General features: G+C 39.2%; 1 protein-coding gene across 2 annotated transcripts in view; it reads right to left on the bottom strand.

Annotated features, from left to right (window-relative positions):
- WASL (WASP like actin nucleation promoting factor) overlaps positions 1-20255 on the bottom strand; it is a 56531-nt gene that overhangs the window by 10474 nt on the left and 25802 nt on the right. Inside the window, exons 2-6 of one of the 2 annotated variants that reach the window (XM_084784494.1) lie at positions 12100-12234; positions 10384-10470; positions 9644-9740; positions 5920-5943; positions 989-1157 (exon numbers count right to left, since the gene is read on the bottom strand). In XM_084784494.1, the coding sequence (XP_084640620.1) occupies positions 989-1157; positions 5920-5943; positions 9644-9740; positions 10384-10470; positions 12100-12234 (512 nt within the window). Of the gene's footprint in view, positions 1-988; positions 1158-5919; positions 5944-9643; positions 9741-10383; positions 10471-12099; positions 12236-20255 lie in introns of both variants that reach the window. The other variant, XM_084784495.1, reaches the window with a different exon arrangement.

The raw sequence follows: 20255 nt of genomic DNA, 5'->3' as shown, positions 1-20255 counted from the left end.
AAAAATTGGAAAAGTAGTACATGAGGGCTTGTGAAATATGCATAAAAATACTTGAAGTCTGGTATAAACAGCCCAAATTGTTTTACTTCTAAATCACTCTTGCAGGCATCTTCCATGCTATTGGAAATGTTATGTTCAACAACTAGCTGAATAAAAAAAATTATATTTAAATTTTCTTTTCAGATGGGTAGAAAAGTAAACTGCCAGATTCATGGCCCAAGCCTGGCTTGGTAGTACATGCATGCCTGGACACTTGGAATTCCAGCCCAGCTTGGGTGACACAGAAGAGCCATACTGTCTCAAGAAACAAATAACATAAATACTCCTTGAGGCATCTCTATTAGAAAGGGATGGATGTAGGTATTTCTCCCTGGAAGCCCGCTCCTTTGGAGCTCCTTCTCACCTTTTCCTAATCTACTCATTCTCTGTGCAAAACAGAAATTAAAAAACAAAGAAACCAAGTCCTGATGGACATACGTGCCATTCCTGCTATATTTTTGAGCATTAAGTGTCCCCTACAGGCTCACGTATCTGAACACGGTGATGCCATGTATGAGGAGTTTCTCACGGTGACAGGCTGAGGTTCACAGCCTCACCCCCCCCAACCCCCCGCCGCAAAGGCCAGGCTGGTCTCACTCCTGTGGCCATGCTTCTCCGCCATGATGGCTGACCTCCCCTCTGGAAAACTAAACCATAATAAGCTCTTTCTCCTCTAAGTTGATTTTTGTTGGAATATTCTAGCACAGAAACAGAAAAGTAACTATTACATAGAACCTCCCAAATTTAAATTTTAAAACAAGTTAAAAATCAAGGGCAGCACAGATTACACAAAAGGAATAAAGATCAACTTGGGTGTAGTAGTGCACACCGGGAGTCCCAGGGACTGCTCTGGAAGCTGAGGTAGAGGGGCCTAAATTCAAGGCCAGCCTAGGCAACACAGCAAGATCAGTTTGTTTGAAATGACTAAAGTGCAGAAGAAGAGCCTTACTGGAAATTACTTGGCGTTCCAATGTCTGCCTTGGTTAATCTCTTCTTTTTAGCTTTTCCTTTCTTCTTTTCTTTGGTGTGGGAGATGTTGTTGACTTGTGAACCATAAAACCTATTTGTTGTGATTTCTGGATTTTTTATGTCAACTGTAGCCATGGGTAGATTGGGACCTACAAAGAGAGCCAAAATAGTTTAACAGACACACAATTTAAGAAAATAATTTTATAGAATAATAATTTATAATTTGCTGCATTTTATTCAACTTATGCCTGCTTACTTTATCTTAATTCACATGAAGTACATTAATGTCTATAAAATTTAATTAACCTGGTCCCTTCAATTTCTTTTTTACTAAAATTCTGGTAAAATGATCTATATCACAAAACAAAGGGTATAAAGAAAGCGATGACATTCTTAATCTTCCCCTCCTTCCCCACCCATGCCCCCTGAGACAAGGCTTCTTTGTACAGCCTTGGCTGTCCTTGAACTCACAGAGATCTGCCTGCCTCTGCCTCCCCCAGTACTGGGATTACAGGCATGTACCACCATACCCCGTTGAAATCCTTAATCTTGTCTTCTTTGTTTCAACCTTATTTACCCATTTAAAAAAACAAAACATTTCTTACTACCACTTCCCCCACGCTAGCAGATTCAAGTGCAGGAATCTTTTCCTACTAGTACATATGTATGTCGGCTATCAAAAGGCACAAAGCTCAAAGACTAAAAGTGGAAGAAATTCTAACACTCAGAACTTCTGCAAAGATGTAATGGTAAAAATACCTAGGACCGTCAGAGAATGTCAGAAGTATCATTAGGAGTGACACTAAATGATGCATCCCACAACTTGCTTATAATTCACAAAGATTCTCTAAAGAAATGAAAGTCTCAACGCAACACATTCAATTTAAAAACTGATCAAGGTGTATGCTCTCCCTGCTGCTCCAGCACCGTGCTGGCCTACCTGCTGCCACGCTCCTCACTGTGATGTCACGGACACTAACCCTTTCTCTACAGTCATGAGCCCCGAATTAAAGAAATACCTTTTATACGCTGCCTGGGTTGTGGTGTTTTATCACGGCGATAAAAATGTAATTATGAGAGAAAGCATCTTAGCTGCCTAATGGGGTCATGAACTTCGGAAGAGCGCTCACCATTCCCTGAATGTGGGCTGACTGTACCCAAACTTCATGCCAACAACCACACTTAATATGGCTTTTTTCATGGAGGGAGGAGGGTCTGGACTCATGCTATAGGCTATGTGCAAACACCAGGCACTTAATGTCTAATAAGGTTTTCTAACCAGCCTTTCCTTTAGACAACATGTACGTAATTAGCCACCAGCAGATGCCGTCCACTGCTCATGGCACCGAACAGAGATCTACAGACTTCATCCCACGTGTTTATCTTGCTCGCCATCTCTTCACTGCACTAGACATTTGTAAAAAGAAAACCTCTATGCTGCATCTCATGAGTTCTCCTAGTGAGTACCTAACCGTGGAGGAAACCCCAACACAATTACAAAGCATCAAATAGAAATCCTAATAAAGTATAGCAGTGGTTCTTAACCTTCCTGAGGCTGCAGCCCTTCAGCACATACAGGTTCCTCATATTGTGACGACCCCAACCATAAAAGTATCTTCATTGCTATCTCATAACTGTACATTTGCCAGTGTTATAAATTGCAATGTAAATATTTTTGGAGACTGAGGTTTGCCAACAGGGTTGTGACCTACAGGCTAAGAACTGTGAAATTATAGACAAATACACAACAAATGATCATTTAATATCATTTGACTAAAATTCTTCAATTATGTAAAAAATCTCAACTGTAATGGAGTCATTAAAGCTATCTGAAAGCCTAGTTTATATCATATTTGGAAAAACAATTCATGTATTTTGAAGAAGGGTTAAGAATGAACAGGAAGCAAGGAAGCCCAAACTTGGCTACATCTTAAGTTGAAGATCAAACTAGTCCAACATGAACAACAACAACAACAAACAGAAAAACAAACAGAAATGAGTGAAGAAGAGGACAGGAAGATACAAGCTACACCTTCCTAATTCAGGACAACAAGGAAATGGTTTTAAACGTTCTCATGAACAACAGACATTCCATTTTCATTTTAATCTTAATTTCAAAGCCAAAGGAACTCAAATTTCCATTTAATTATAATGAAAACAGAATTATACTAAGGTAAGAGGTGAAAAAGAGCTGGCACAGAGGCCTACCAAATTACACTTTAGGAATATATGTAATTTCTACATAAAGTTACATTTTGAGAAGTCACATGAGGATCTGAGAATGCCAGCAGAGAGAGCACAGCATGGTTAAGGTAGTCACTGCCACCTAGTGGTGCCACATCAAAATGCAGTAAAGATGTAACATCAACGCTACTGTCCACACAGTGCAAAGAGCAGAACTTGTGGGACTGAAAAAGAACAACAACAACAACAAACAACAACAAAAAAAAAAAAGAAAAAAGAAAAAAAAAAAGAAAAGAAAAGAAAGAAAGAAAGAAAGAAAGAAAGAAAGAGAAAAAGTCGGGCAGTGGTGGCACTCGCCTTTAATCCCAGCACTCGGGAGGCAGAGGCAGGCAGATCACTGTGAGTTCAAAGCTAGCCTGGTCTACAAACCGAGTCCAGGACAGCCAAGGCTACACAGAAAGACCCTGTCTCAAAAAACAGAAAACAAAAGAAAAAATTTTAAATTCTCATACTATATCTCATTACTCACTACTATATATGTAATATATTAGCATATGTATATATTTTTATAAATTTAGAAGTATGAGTATATTGGCAATATTGGCAGCATAATTTTGCCCTTTAACAATACCATAAAAAGCAATCAGGTTTCATGTGGGTCCCTAGTAAGAGGAGTGGGGGCTCTCTCTGACATGGACTCTCTTGTCAGCTTTTCAAACACTTCTCCCTGGTGGGACTGCCTTCCCACGTCACAATGAAAGAGGACACGCTAGTCCTGATACGACTTGATGAGCAGGGTAGATGGCAAAGGGGGGGGGGGGCTCTTCTCTTCTGAGGAACAGGAGAGGAGGATGTGGGAGAGGGAGGGAGGGTGGGGTTGGGAGGTGAGGAGGGATGGGGCTATGACCAAAGAGACTAAAACTATAAAACTAAGGACTTAAAGCTAAGAGCATACTTAACCCCAGCACTCAGGCAGCAGAGGCTGGAGGATCTCTCTGAGTTCAAGGCCAGCCTGGTCTAGATTGTGAGCTCAAGAACAGTCAGGCCTGTGCAGAAAGATTTGATCTAAAAAGACCACTCACCCACCCACCCACCCACCCACCAAAAACAAGAACAATCCAAAGATGAGAAAATTATGAGCAACTCAGTAGTAATATTAAAATTGTAGCCACTCACAGCAATTAGGGGCCTGACCACAAATACATGTTATATATATTGAAATAAATGTTTCCAAATTTTTTAAAATTCTGATTCATGTATCTATTATTTTAATATTTCAAGTGACTCTCTCCAAAATTAGATGGTACCCCTAGAAAGCCTTTACAACTAGCAGTCAATATATGCTCAGCAAACACAACATAATAAGTACTCCAAACATTAAAACACTGGCACCTACCAGGAAAACACTCCCAACTACATTAAAGGTTCACAGATGAACAACCCAAGATCTAGGTGTTTCTTTTGCCTCTGCCGCATGCCAGCTTCCCTGTCCTGAGATGTGTTCTTTACTCTCTTCTAGGCCTGGGTTTCCTCCTCAAAGTCATTTTAACGTAATAGTGATTAAGGATAACTCTTGAGTCAAGTCACTTGTGGAAGAATTTTCCCCCAATCTTAATAGTGCAAGTTACTTATATATTCCTATTTCCCATTTATTGCAGGGAGTAAAACAGGAGCTACTTCAGAAGACTACTGCACAATACCTGACAGGTGGTACATGATAGTTAACTGGAACCTACTTTATTATTGTTGTCATTATCTTTATGATGATTATCATTTATTTATAATTACGCTAAGCATTCTGGTTATCTTTTATGTGCCCCAGGAGCCCTGTAAGTTATTATTAGTAATATTCCCATGCAAAAGGCAAACTATATCAAACTGGTGCAGAGTAAACAATATTGAAGGCAATTGCCCATTAAAAGTTTTAAAAGGTTAAATAATGTTTTATATCTAGGAAATAGATTTAAGGACAAAATTAAAAGGCAATCTAATGTATAAAGGAGACAGACCTCAATAGTCACCAGTGGTCATACTATACTAGGAACTCTGCATTATTCAAATTTCCCTGAATAATCCAAGTTCTGAAGGGAGGATTTAGGATGTATTTAAAAACCAGTGGGTGCATCCCCTATTATAACTAAGGTTCTTGAAGCAATAGGGTTTTACTTTTAAGGTTCACGTTCAAATGGGATGAAAGTAATGGAGCCTCTCTCCAGAGAAAAGGATGAGGAGGAGGAGGAGGATGAAGAAGAAGAGGAGGAGGAGGAGGAAGAAGAGGAATGGTTCACTGACAAACTCAAAAGATGTCTATATAACTACAAGTAAATGCTCACTTAACAAAGTACATTAGATAACATAAAAAATACTAAATATTATGTTGTAAAAGGAAGTGTTTTTTTAAAAAAAGGGAAAAAATGAAAAGAAAGAACACATATACCAATAAGTGCAATAGCTTTAAGAAAGCCTCAAAAGCACACAGTCCCTAAACAATGGATTTGGAGTTCAGAATACAATAATAACCACTTTCACACTATGCTTTCACTTTATGTTAGGAAAGAAATTAAGAACAGCAAACTTCTAAATTTTGCTTATCATTCTATAACTGAAAATAATGGCTCAGACTATGGTATTTGATCAGAACTATTAAGTATCAACCCATGGTACACATTTCTACAATAATTAAACTGTAATTTAAAACTTTTCTGACAATAATAATCAAAAGCTTACCATTTTGACCATCTCGCCTTTTTTCTGTTAAAAAAAAAATCAGCGTTAATTATACATAAAACACACATCAAAAACACATATGTACCTAATAAAGGTAAAAGTTTGTAACAGACTTCATTTAACCCCTTACTCTTGAAGTGATGTGCAGATGGTTAAAGAACCTTTCTGAAGATCAGATAATAATGCAGATATCCAAGTTAAAAAAAAAAACATATTCAAAAGTTTAAGATCACAGTGTGAGGGGATGCCATGAAGATCGGACGGGAGTGCGCAGGCAAAGAAGCCAGTCAGCAATGCAGGGACTCACCACGGTGACTCTCACAGTGGAAAGCTATGAGCTGCAGCTTACTCGGCATAGGGGTGTGTGTGTGTGTGTGTGGTGTGGTGTGTTGTGTTGTGTGTGTGTGTGTATGCAATCTACAATAAAATCACCAAATAACGGAGAAGACAGAGTCTCCCACTCCCCTCCTAAAAAAGCACACTCCAACAATTTTCTGTTTGTTGGAGGCAGGGTCTTTTAATGTAGCACTGGCTGACCTAGAAATTGCTATGTAAGCCAGGTTGGCCAAAAATTAATGGATAATTATCCTGCATCTGCCTCCCAAGTGCTGAGGTTACAGGCACACACCACCATGACTGACTGTGTTTAAAAGAATTTTGAACAAATATAATGTCTACATATTTTGTAACATAAACTTTCCTGAAATTACAAGAGAAATATTTATGATTAATGTAGTAAAAAATTAGCTTATGATTTGATCACTGCCCCTTGCAGCAGTGGCCTGAGGGCACACAGAGGAAGGAGATACAGGCTATCCTGATGGACTGTGATCAGACAGTGGGAGAGGAGGGCCCCCTCCCCAGTCAGAGCTCTAGGGGAAGGGAATAGAGCGAAAGAGGGAAGGAGGGTGGGAACTGGAAGATAATAGGGACGGGAATACAAATGGGATACTATATTAATAAGTTATAATAAATAACGTCAATAATTAAAAAAGAAAATTCCAAGGAAAAAAATTAGCTTTTAAACAATAGCAAAGACTGGAGAAATGGCTCAGTGGTTAAGAGCAATGCCTGCTCTTCCAGAGGTCCTGAGTTCAATTCCCAGCAACCACATGGTGGCTCACAACCATCTATAATGTGATCTGATACCCTCTTCTACAGATAAAGCATATCATATACAATAAATAAATGTTTAAAAAAAAAAAAAAAGAAAGAAAACAATAGCAAGCCCAGTCAGTAAGAATCAATTGGTAAACAAATTAAAAGTCCTACCAACTGGAAACAGATGTAATATTCCATCTCGTGATCAGATGGAACAACAAATTTGATTATTTAAAGGAAACAATTTCTATAGGTGAATCTTTAGTTTTCATAGTGATACTAATCTCTACATGCAGATTGGTAACCACTTAAATATAAAGGATACTGAGATAAATAAAAGGTTTAAAATGCAAGTTTTAAGGGCAATTTCTGAAGACATATATCCTTGGTTGGAAGCCATTTAAATGGGGGGGAAAAGCAGGAAAGTTTGGTTGAACAAGGCAGACTGAGGCTCATGTGAGACACTTGCTAATATATGAAGACAGCAGTATGTAATGGGGTGTAGGACGTTCTAGTGTCATAGGACTACTCATACTAGAGTGTGCAGTACGATGTTCACACCCTAACATACAGAAAAGGACCACAGAATAGCGAACTGTAAGCACAGTACTCAGGACAACTAAATGTAGAAAGTGTATCATAGAGCTAATTCGAAAACTTGGAACCAGTAAGACTAAAGAGAAAGCCTTAGAGAGTATGGGGTGAAGGGCTGCACGTGGTGTACAGTGAAGGAAAGAAAGCAGACTGACCTACTGCTACTAGCTAGACCCATGTGACTAAGGTAAAAACAGAGACAGGGTTTGACCTAGTAGGAAGAGGCAGCCACAGTGACCAAGTGAACTGTACCCTTAATGCCATGTTCCCTGAACAATCCAAACACTGTACTTGAAGGTTAGGCAGCCACTGCATGCAGGAGAAGTCCTACATGAGGTAAGAGGCATCCTCAACTTACCAGTCCATTTCAAATAAATTACTTATAACAAGTGCTTTTGATTTTTTTTTTTTTAACTTCAAAAACGTCGCTTATTCTTGATACAGGTTTTCCTAAAGGTCCACTAGATGACCATCACAAAATGTCACTAAAAACGACATTGAAGGCCCGGAGAGATGGCTCATTGGATAACACGCTTGTCTGGCAAGTGTGAGGCCTAGAATTGGATTCCAGAATTCATGAAAAGGCCTTGCAGGTGGCAGACCACAGGGGAACCTAAGAATAAGACGGCTAGCTGGACTAGTCTGCTCCAGGGTTAGCCGGAGACCCTGACTCAATAAACTAGAAAGTGATGAAGGAAAAACCCCAAGACAAATACACCATTTTCATGCCTCTACACACTAGGTGCATCTAGGTGCAAATATACAGACAGACAGACAGACAGACAGACAGACACACACACACACACACACACACAGAGTCGGGGAGGGTGTGTGTATATACATATGACAACAAAGACACCAAGCCACATGATACCTAAAGGTTAGGTTTTCAGTATCAAGAACATCAAATACTTTCTGAATTGGGAGACAAGAGATAAAGTGCCCTTGACTCTACAACAGTAAGGCCCTAACTATCCTCCATCCTCTATTCATCATAAATAGGAGATATAGTGAAGCAAGAACTTGATTTACTTTATCTCAATGTGTGTGTGTGTGTGTGTGTGTGTGTGTGTGTGTGTGTGTGTGTGAGAGAGAGAGAGAGAGAGAGAGAGAGAGAGAGAGAGAGAGAAATGGTAAGGCTCCAGTATTGACACTGTAGCAGAAGACAGGCCAGACCAATGACTCATTGCAATGAACATCTTCAAGTAAAGCTGTCTGGAGAAAAGGGTATCTATGTGACACACTTAAGCCAAGATTTTCTTTTGTTTAATTTTCTTTTTCATTCTTTGTTTTCACTGGGTGGAGGTTGCAAGGATGGAAGGAAGGACGAGGAGACGAGTGGGATTAGGATGCATGATGTAAAATTCATAAAGAATCAATAAAAAGATAAGGGCTGGAGAGATGGCTCAGAGGTTAAGAGCACTGATTGCTCTTCCAGAGGTCCTGCGTTCAATTCCCAGCAACCACATGGTGGCTCACAACCATCTATAATGTGATCTGATGCCTCCTCTGGCCTGTAGGGGTACAAGCAGGCAGAGCACTATATGCATAATAAATAAATAAATCTTTAGAATAAAATAAAGTAAAAAGTTAAAAAAAAAGACACTTACATATTGGGATATCTGAACACTAGCTATTTGGCAATGTTAAATAATTATTAATTTTTTCTTATAATGATAGAAAAATAGAACTGTAATAAAATGTGCTCATTTTCAAGCATAAAAGTATTTACAATTGTTTTTAAAATGCCATTAATACTGTAAATTTAAGAGTCAGTGAACATGAAATTTTATCAGCAGAAAAATGTTACTGAAATGTAAGTATTTCTTTTGAGGCAGGTAACATGGAGCTTATGGACAACACTTCAACTGTGCTGTGACCAAAACTAGCCACAGACTGCATATGGATAGATGAAGCCAGATTTCTACAGTGGGCACAGTAACAGCCAATGAACCACATGTATTTGACAACCAGTCTGCTGGCTCATTTTATGTATAATATAGAAAAGGAAAAACAAGGAGGTGCTTACCAGACTTCCGCTGTCGTCGGCCCAGTAGGTCTGTAACTGCTTTTCGGAATTTTTTTGCTTCTTCTTCATTGGCAAAATTAAGAGCAACTTGACAAGTCTGAAGTATTTCCATCAAAAAGAACAACAAAGTGCATGAATTTTAGCTTTACATAACAAAAATAATGACAATCCACAGAAACACACTTTGAAAGGAGGATAGTTATGTTTTAAGTAACTTTAAGGCAAAAAGCACAGAAAAGGTAAAGCAAAACTATCAGAAAAACTTCCTCACATGGTAAAAACTTAACTGAATATACTGTCTTTAGAAAAAGAAAATCATTAAGTTTGACTTCAACAGAGTTTATAAATAATGTAGATTGAAACAAGGCAACTGTGATGATCTGAATGAAAATAGTCCCATACGCTCATCTGTTAAATGCCTGGTCCCCAGGTGGTACAACTGTTTGGGAAGGTTAAAGAAGTGTGGACCAGCTGCAGAGGCTGTGACACTGTGGGTGGGCTTTGAGTTTTCAAAGCACTTGTGTCATTCTAGTTAGCGCTCTCAGCTACTGCTCCAGAGCCACGCCTGCTTGGTGCTGGCTGTGTGATCACTGCCATGATGGTCATGGACTCACCCTCTGAAACTGTAAGCTCCAAATAAACTCTCTCCTCGATAAGCTGCCTTAGTCATGGTATCTCTTCACAGCAACAGATAGTAGCCAATAGAATAGTTATCAAAACAAAAAGGAAATAGGACTTACATCTCCAGCAAAGGTATGAAAATATCCTCTAGGACTATTATATACAAAGTTATTGTATAGCTCTTGTTCCCACAGTAATTTCCCATCCTAGGAAAAAGAGGAAAAGTTAAAAATCTACTTAAAAAATTCCTCTAGGACTAAAAGCAGACAACTCATTAAACGAACTGTTTCTATAAATAAAAACTTTCAGGAACATATATTTGTCATATACACATAATAAAGAATACAGTATCATATAACTTAATGAAAGCTGTATATAAAGGGGTTTCATTCAAGAGGGCAAGCATTACCAAGTATGTAACTAGGCTCACTAGAATATCAATATCACTCTGAGTAAGTGAGATGTTCCAGTGAGTAGTTCCGTTAGCCAATCAAACGCTGTAACAATATCTGTTGTCTTTTTCCTCAATTTACAGATGCAGAATAATCAAATATACTTTTTCTGGGCTGCACAATAATAATCATTGACTTCTAGACTTCTGCAGTGACCTAATGAAACACTAGTATAAGTACCATCAATTATGTGGCAGCAAGACTGCTAATTAAAACATACCAAGTTTAAACAAGAGATTTTAAGAGATCCATATAATAATGCCATATCTACAGCTACATTGTAAGAAATTTATTTACTTTTCATGCCAAAAGTGGTTAACTATGAGTGGTAAGCAATGGCTATCTTCAATCAGAATTAAACAGTGAGAAAAATGTAATCATTGACAATTCTGAAATGCAAGACTCCACCTATGTCACAAATTTAAAATATAAAAAACTGACAATTCAGGTTGGCCAGCAGTTTAAGAGCCCTGCCTACGCACACACATCACTGCTTATGGAGAAAAGTGCTGGTTTAGCAGCTGTGAGCTCTGCCCAACCTGAGGCTAAGGAGAAGAAGCCACTTGAAGAAGGCAGGCAATGTGTGCAGTGCTGGAAAAAGAACACCGTGGGCATCTCACTGAGGCCACAAGGACTACATAAGAGCTCTGGGATTTAAGATATGACATGGTGTCCTACTTTGTGAATGAATCCCTAAGAATGAAAATTAAATATTTTGAAGTTCTTTCATGGACTCTGATAAGTGGATAAAGTATAATTTATTAAAAAGGAAAAGAAAAAATAAAGTATGATAAAACTGCTATGAGCTAGGCACAGTGGTACACACCTGTTATCCCAGCACTGCGGAGGCAGAGGCCGAGGCAGACGATGTGGTGGTCTACAAAGTGAATCCAGGACAGCCAAGGATACACAGAGAAACCCTACCTTGAAAAGCCAAATAAACAAAACAAGCAAAAAAATCCAAAACAGCTTTTAGACTGACCTAACCAAAACTTAGAAAGTTCACAGATAATTTTCCTCATATTCTATATGTTCTTTTTTGTATGCTGAAGATCTAACTCAAAAGTAATACTGAAACAGTTATCCAGGTAGTAATTTTGGAATAATGCATAGTCTTATATTGAACATTAAAAACTGTTAAAAAAAAAAAAAGACTGACAGCAAATGACTAAAGGACAGAAAACAAAGTTATAGGCAAAAGAGTGTCATAACATTTTATCTGTGTTCCCACTCAGTCCCAATATTTACACTCAAGTACCACAACCAGCTTTATCCTTCTAATATATCAAACTTAAACACAGAAAATAAGAATAGTTGGATTATATAATTAAGGTAAATAACTTAACCACCCACACGCTAAAATGAGATAAAATCAAAACTTACCTTAATGTCAAATATTCTTAAAAAATATGATCTCTGAGGATTGTCCTTAACAAGACAAGCAACACCACTGCACTTCTTTGACCACATGCAGTTCCGGTCAGCTGCATATAACTGCACCACCGCTGACGACATAGTCTGCGAAATGCAAGTGAACAGCCATTACCTTCAAAACAGCACAAGCCCTGCTGACACCCTGACTGCAGCGCCTGAAGCACCAGGCCAGGTCCATAAGAGGGCAGAACGAACACTCGTTACCCAAAGTCACCTCTTTTCAGAGTTATAACTAATTTAATACCCATACCAGTAAGTATTGAAAAGTAGCATCTATTGATCCTTAAAACACGCACTTACAAATACTAACTCTATGTAATCTTAACTGCCATTCTTATCTCTTGTTATACTCAAGAAACACACTACTGAAGTGGGTAAATAACGTGTCTGATAGATAAACTGACAGGTGAGAAAGCTGAAGCATGAAACTTCAGATCCTATGCTCTCACATCCCCTTAGTCACACTGAGCGTTAAGGACAAGGACATCTAAACAGTGGAACAGTCCTCGTCAGGAAAGCTGACTTCTACACAACAGTTATCACTAAATCAAACCTAGGAAGCAAGACTCAGGATTACTAGTAATAAACATATCAAGGCAGATGATAACCTCCCTTTAAAAAAGATGTATTTATTATTTATATAGTATTCTGAATGCATGTGAGCCAGCAGGCCAGAAGAGGGCACTAGATCTCATTATAGATGGTTGTGAGCCACCATGTGGTTGCTGGGAATTGAACTCGGGAATCTTTGGAAGAACAGCCAGTGCTCTTCACCTCTGAGCCATCTCTCCAAGCCCAATACCCCCTCTTTTACTTCTCAGTGTTCTTTTTGTATAGGACCCCGTTTTTGTTTCTTGTTTTGTTTTGTTTTTCGAGACAGGATATCTCTGTGTAGACTTGGCTGTCCTAGACTTACTTTTGTAGACCATGCTGGCCTCGAAGTCACAGTGATCCGCCTGCCTCTACCTCCCAAGTGCGATACCCCCTCCTTTAAAACTGGTAAAACCACAACAAAGATTTACAGTGACTTGCACAGCTAGCACAGGGATTAAAAACCTACTTTGATGGCACAGGCCCTCTTAGATGACAGCAGATGTTATCTCACCACTTACCAGGGACATCCAGGACACCTGATGCCACTTTTACTGTGAGTATGAAACAACACAAACTCCTACTTACCCTGAATTCGTTTTTTTAAATGTTTCTATTAGGCAGATATTTATTTCTCTTAAAGTGGCATTCATATACAGAGACAGCACTAACAAATCTGGAAATAACAATTATAGCTTCCAGACCACCAATTTCATTTCTAAAGTAAAATTTAAGAAATTAGCTATGAAAAATTTTTTAAAGTAAATATAAAAGCAAATTATTTCATAAGTCATTTTCAGTTTTAATTAGCATACGTTATACATAATGACAGGTTTCATTATGACATTTCTATAAGGCACAGATGTGTCTTGATATATTTACCTCCCATAACCCTTCCTTGTCCTCCCTACTCCCAGGGATTCTCTTCTTAACCAGTTTCCTTCCATTTCATGAATCATGAGATTTTAAACATATGCAATGTAAATAATCAAAAGTCAGATCTGATTAAGTAATTATGATGTCTAGGTTCAATTAAAAATGGGCACTGTATAAACAGGAGACAATATCAAGGCTTGGAGGTATAGTGTTTTGGTATCACCTAATTACACCTAGGAATTGTCCTCTGGCAAAAGAATTCCTTTTAACTATCATATAAATGAATTTTTAATTATGTAAAAATCATGATGTAAGTTCAGAATACCACTCGGAACCAAAAGTTCATAAAGACATTCTGGGTTACAGTGCTCAATGTTGTATTTCTAATTAAAAAATGTTCACCTAAGCTTCATGGGGGGAAGTGGGAGACTTCCATAAGAAATATTATTAAAAATTATAAAGATGGCCTAGGAACATGACCAATATGTATACCAGGACACTGGTCTAAATGACGACACCGAGGAACATGAGTAGACCCCAGCCTGACGACGAGCCTAGACTGCTCTGCAGCAGAAGCACAGGTGGCAACTCCAGAGGCTGCCCGCAGTCCCCAACCTGTGCACTTTCGGGGGTCACATATCACCCTGCATTTCATATATTTACATTATAATTCATAGCAAGAGCAAAATTATGGTTACAAAGTAACTAAGTAGTTTTATGATTGGGGGGGGTCACCACAACATGAGGAACTGTATATTAAAGGGTCACAGCTTTATTAAGAAGGTTGAGAACCACTTGCACCCTCAGCAAAGAAAACTTTGACAAAGAAAGAGAGCACAAAGGACCACTCAGGGGAAAAACTAAAAAACACTACAATTTGTATTCTAGTGAAAATTTAGAGATTAAAACTTTTTGATATAGTGCTGCCCAGACATTTCTGAAGAGAAAAACAAAACAAAACAAAACAAACAACAAGATATCAAGACATCTGACACTCTTACAGTATGGAAGAATGAGGGCTAGAAGGACCCAGAAGGCTCAGGAGCCCCACAAGGAGACAATCCAGGCTGGGGATCTGGACCCATGGGACCTGCACAAACTGTGGCACCAAGAATGCATGCAGTGAACCTAGATGTCCTGTCAGATCTGGCCGGTGGACAGCGCATTCTCCACAGTTGTGGGGAGAATAATGACTGCCTCTGACATGAGCTCTGGGTGGCGCCCAATTTCATCACTTCCCCTTGGTGGGGAGGCCCAGCAGGCACACAGAGGAAGGGGATGCAGGCTATCTGGATGAGACCTGATAGGCTGTGGTGGCGGGGGAGGTCCCCTTCTGTCAGAGGTCTAGGGGAGGGGAATAGGGCAAAAGGGGTGGAGTGAGGGAGGGGCAGGAAGATACAAGGGAGGGGATAACAATCAGGATGTAATCTGAATAAATTATAATACATTAAAAAAAAAAAAAGAATCTGCTTCCTAGAGGCTGAACCTCTATCATCGGAATCCCCTTCCTAAAGCATCAATACCAACACTGTAGAACGTTATCCGATGTGTATGAAAACACAAAGAAATTAAAACAAAAGTTTAAACATTGACAAAAATTTAATGCATCTGCTTATTCAATGAAGACTCTATGCTATAATTTTCTACACATACATAGTTTGACACTATAAAAAATAAGGAAACCCCCAACGATAAGTAATTTTCAGATATATTTTGAAATTTGCTATCAGTATAAACTTAGACAATCCACTTTCTATTTAAGCTGTCAAAACTTGAATATGGCACATTACAACATTTATAAAGCCTTTCTTGATTAACTCACGATAATTACAGAATATGCAAAACCAGCTCACATAACATATAACATATAAGATCTAGGTAATAAAACAGCTAGGTCACATAATATTTAATATATAAATTCATTCCAGGCAAAGTATCTATATCAAAACCAGAACATGCTATTTTTAATTAAATATTTGTTTGTTTGGGTACAGAGTATGGCTAGACTGTAAATACTAGTTTGCAAAAGTATTTCAAGTGCTGTGGGAATTTACAGTCTTTTACTGGGTAAAAAAATCAGTGTGGAAAGTTACTCTACTTTGGAGAAAGATCCGTGACATAACAGAGTAGTGGATACACAGGAAAGTTCTGGAGAAATAGACCGAGAGCAGGCAGTCGGTCAGTGAGAGGGGACCAGCTTCACTTTCCAGGGCTCACCTCCCCACTCCTTGCCTCTTGCAGTGACAAGGAAGGTTCTGAGCTGCGGGACTCAGCTGTCTGGGATGCATGAGGGCTGTAAACATGGCTGTAGCGTATTTGTCCCCTTCTGCTTAGCAAGCAGATTCACAGTCTTTATTGGACTGTAAAAAAATGGGTTTCTATCCCAAAGCACTTGTCCCTAGGTTGTTTTTCATTAATACCTTCTTGATTGTGAAAGGCTAGTAATAGAGATGATTAACTTCGGTTACTTCAAAGGAATGGAAGGAATGTTTGTACAAACTTAATTAAGCCACTGCTATTCTAATTTAAGGGACATGAAGTGTTCTGGTTTTGATATTGATACTATGCTTGACACCTCCACATGAGGTAAATTCATCATTACAGGGAATGAAATTTTACTATATAGAGTATAAAAAAAGAAAAGTAAAGAAATACAAAATATTTGGTTGAATTCTTGTAATCATGAAGTGACCTCAATGAAGAAGTTACAAAAACTACTTTTGTTTAACATGAACCTCAAAACAGAATCTGGGTATTTAAAACATGAAAACAAACAAATAGCAAACTTAGAAAACACAGACTTACTATTAAAGTAGCACTGAACTCTGCTGAACTGGACGGTTCTGACAGATAAAAGGCCATCAACAGTTTGGTAACTTGAAACAGTGCTCTGGTGATGGTCCCTGGTGCCTTACCAGTCAAGCTCCATCACTCTGGAAATGTGCTTTGACCAAAAGCACAGCAGCAAATAAATGAACGTTTGCAAAGTACTTGTACATTGTGGTCTGTTTTCCTAGAAGGCAGAGTTGCTCTAAAAATCTGGGATCAAAGACCGAGTAGGTGCCAGCCACCAATGATGAGCTTATTTGACAAATGTGAGAAATCAACGACAGTGTTTTAAGTCATAGTGAAGTAAGGTGGCTTGTTTGCCCAATGGGTAACAGAAACTGAAGACAGCTGATTCTACAGAACCTATCACCTGTAACAAACAGTTGTAGCTTTTTGTTTTCTCTATTTTAGTTATAACAGAAAGGTACTTTTAATTTGCATTAAGTCACAAAAACTTTAGTCCTCACTACCTTATACATACAGATTTGTGGGGAGAACACTTTATAGACAAAAAAAGCCACATTGATAGGAGTATGCTAAGTTGACCAACGCCACTCAAAATTTACAGCCCTTACTCTACCCTCAGGAGATGCCTAAAATGTAAATTCATAAGAACTATAAATCATCCTGCACAGATTTTTAGAATTACCTGAACCTACAATGACAGTCACTGTAACTACAAATAGCAATGCTTGCTGTAGTCTCCTCTGCGGTCACAGGTGAGGGGCAGTGCACCCATTAGCTGCAGGTCCATATGCATAGTGGGTGAGGACCCTGCTAAAGAGCACAGGTGTGGGGTGTACCGCTCTTGCTCCCCCTTCCTAGAGCTTAAGTGGGCCTAAGACAAGCTTTTCTTCTTCTTCTTGGGCCTCCTCTTCCCTGCCCCCCTCTCAATGTGTGATGGATTGTGGTAAACGCTCGGTTGGACTGGAGTTTCAGGACATGAAGGTGGTCCCACCTTACCAAAAGCTAACATCACTAGTTAGTATTTACATCCTGATAACCAGGGGGAGGGGGCTGATGACATGTAACTACTACTGTTTCTGCTATGCATTTCCTGTGGGAACAGTTTGGGACAACAAAAGTGGAAAGGCAGGCACTGTGGCTGGTGAGATTTGGCTATTGCAGAATTCCAGAGTCAAACTGCTTAGTTTCATTTCATCATAAATATTATCAAGCATACAGTCCGTTGCCATTTAATAGGAACAGCAATATAACTTTTTTTCTGAATTCTGAATGTTTTTATTTGTTCTAATTGTTTCCTGTGCTAAATTAATGTTGAATTTATATTTAACCTTGATACCTTTTCTTGAGGGAAGTCCCTTATGCATTGGCTTAAAACAAACAAACAAAAGCAATGCAATCAGAAAAATTGAATTTTGTATCTAAGGAAAATGAACAACTAAATCCATTTTCTTTCTTTCTTCTCTTTCTCTCCCCGCCTCACACCCCCTCATATAACTTCTACTTTATTTGTCCAAAGCGTTTTTTCTTCTATCCTTCTGTCACCAAAGCTGTATGTCTTTCCATGGGCTTGGGTGGGGTCTTGGCTCCTTCCAGGCTTCCCCACCTTGCTGGGGCACAGCTCACACAGCAGTGCATCCTGACAGGGAGCTTGGGAATTACAGAGGTGTTGACGACACTTGCTGTGGATATGTCTTTGACAGCAGCAGCTTCTAAAATGTTCCGAACGACCAATTCCTTAATGACCTTGTCCTTGGGCACACAACGGGTACAGTTCGTGCAGTAAATTGGCTACACATGGCTACAGACCTTTCTAGCATGACATTGTTTCTTCTTCTTCTTCTTCTTCTTCTTTTTTTTTTTTTTTTTTTTTGTTTTGGTCATCTTGGAGCCAAGACCTGAAAGAGTCTAAATCCATTTTCCAAGTCTTACTTAATGAAGTAACTCTTAACACAGAGTAACCTCACCCTCTTAGGGATACAGCAGCCAGCAATTTCAACATCAACTAGATAAAGACAGGCAGGAGCCATGATAAATGTCTGTAGGAAGGGACTCTCCCCTTCATGTGTAAGACTCTTTCAGATGACATAGTTAGTAAGTGATGATACAGCATTTATTTTAAATGCTTCATTTGTATTGGAGGTTAAAAATTCAAAATATCTTTATGTTGTAACAGTAAGAGTACTTTGCTAGTCAGCAGTTAGAAAAGACTCATTATTGAGTATTTACCTGTTTTCTTGGCAATTCACACAGGCCTCCCCTTACAGCATGCTTCTTACTGTACAGGGGCAATAACACACTGACATTTACAAAGGTGTACTCCAAGGAAGTTTACTTATTAGGTCAGCTCTTCCTTAGCTCAAACTATTTTAGCCACTCCAAATTTAACTTATATATGAATCCTCTACCAATCTGGTGGCCCTTTGTGCCCATTGGAAGCAACACTATTAGGAGGTATGGCCTTGCTGGAGTGAGAATTTTGGTTTCTTAAAAAGCCCAGTTGTTATGTGAATTACGTTTTTGGTTTAATCTCAGGTGTGGGATATGGGGCTATTTCATATTGTCCACAGCTGTTAAATATGATTTGTCTTGTGCTAGGAGGGTCGTGGGTTTTGCCAGCTGCAGATAGTTTATGTTTGTAATTCTGGGGATTCTAGAGAGGGTATAAATGCGAGAGGCCCAGAGGGCCTGCAGCAGGGGCTGGTCCCCCTACTGCTGCTTTTGCTGTTTGCTGGATTGCTGCTTGGAGACATCCTGAAGATTGGACTTGCAGGAAGTAGTTTAAAGAGATTCATACCCAATTTCCCCCTTTAACCTTCCTTGTCACCTGCCTAGTGTTAGGAGATTGAAAGGGACTGGGATGGAGAAGGGTTGTAGCCACAGGAACCCCAAAAGTCAAAAAGTCTGACTCCGGGCTGGACAGATGATTCAGAGGTTAAGAGTACTGTCTGCTCTTCCAGAGGTCCTAAATTCAATTCCCAGCAACCACATGGTGGCTCATAGCCATTTGTAATGTGATCTGATGCCCTCTTCTGGCCTGCAAGTGTACATGCAAGCAGAGCACTGTTCACATAATAAAAAATAAATGTTAAAAAAAAAAATGGAGGAGATCTATCACTAGCCAGTGGACTTTGAGGTCTCAGAAGCTCAAGCCAGTTCACTTCCTGCTTTCTTTGGTTCAACTCCTCCAGCATCATGTCTGCCTGCATGCTGCCATGTTGATAATGGGCTAAACCTCTGAAACCCTAAGCCAACCCCAGCTTTTTTGTAAGAGTCGCCATGGTCATGCTGTCTCTTCACAGCAATAAAACCCTAACTAAGACATCCCTATTAAAATGAATTTCCATGTCTAATCAGTACAGAATATGAGCAAATGATCAAGGAAATAGTTTTTAATCATAAAAAAATTTGTATTGCAGCTCCATTCTCACAGGGCTTAAGATACAAGAAATTCGCCGGGCGTGGTGGCGCATGCGTTTAATCCCAGCACTCGGGAGGCAGAGGCAGGCGGATCACTGTGAGTTCGAGGCCAGCCTGGTCTACAAAGTGAGTCAAGGACAGCCAAGGCTACACAGAGAAACCCTATCTCAAAAAAAACAAAAACAAAAACAAAAACAAACAAACAAAAAAGATACAAGAAATTCTATCAGGGGTCAGAGTCCTCTCTCATGTCCTGATCCTTCCTCTAGAGGCGTGTACTCCCAAATGTGAAACACTCGTGTAGTCTGGGAGAGGGTTATTCTCTGTGCTCCTGCAATGACCAGCATCATCGTTATTACTTTATCTGTTCACTTAGGAGGTCTTATATCAGACTGTCTCTCCTGGAAGACGGAGTCCTAAAGTCA

Source organism: Acomys minous (assembly GCF_964271855.1).
Source record: "Acomys minous genome assembly, chromosome: 6".
NCBI classification, from domain to species: Eukaryota; Metazoa; Chordata; class Mammalia; order Rodentia; family Muridae; genus Acomys; species Acomys minous.
This window is presented reverse-complemented; position numbering and strand designations above follow the sequence as displayed.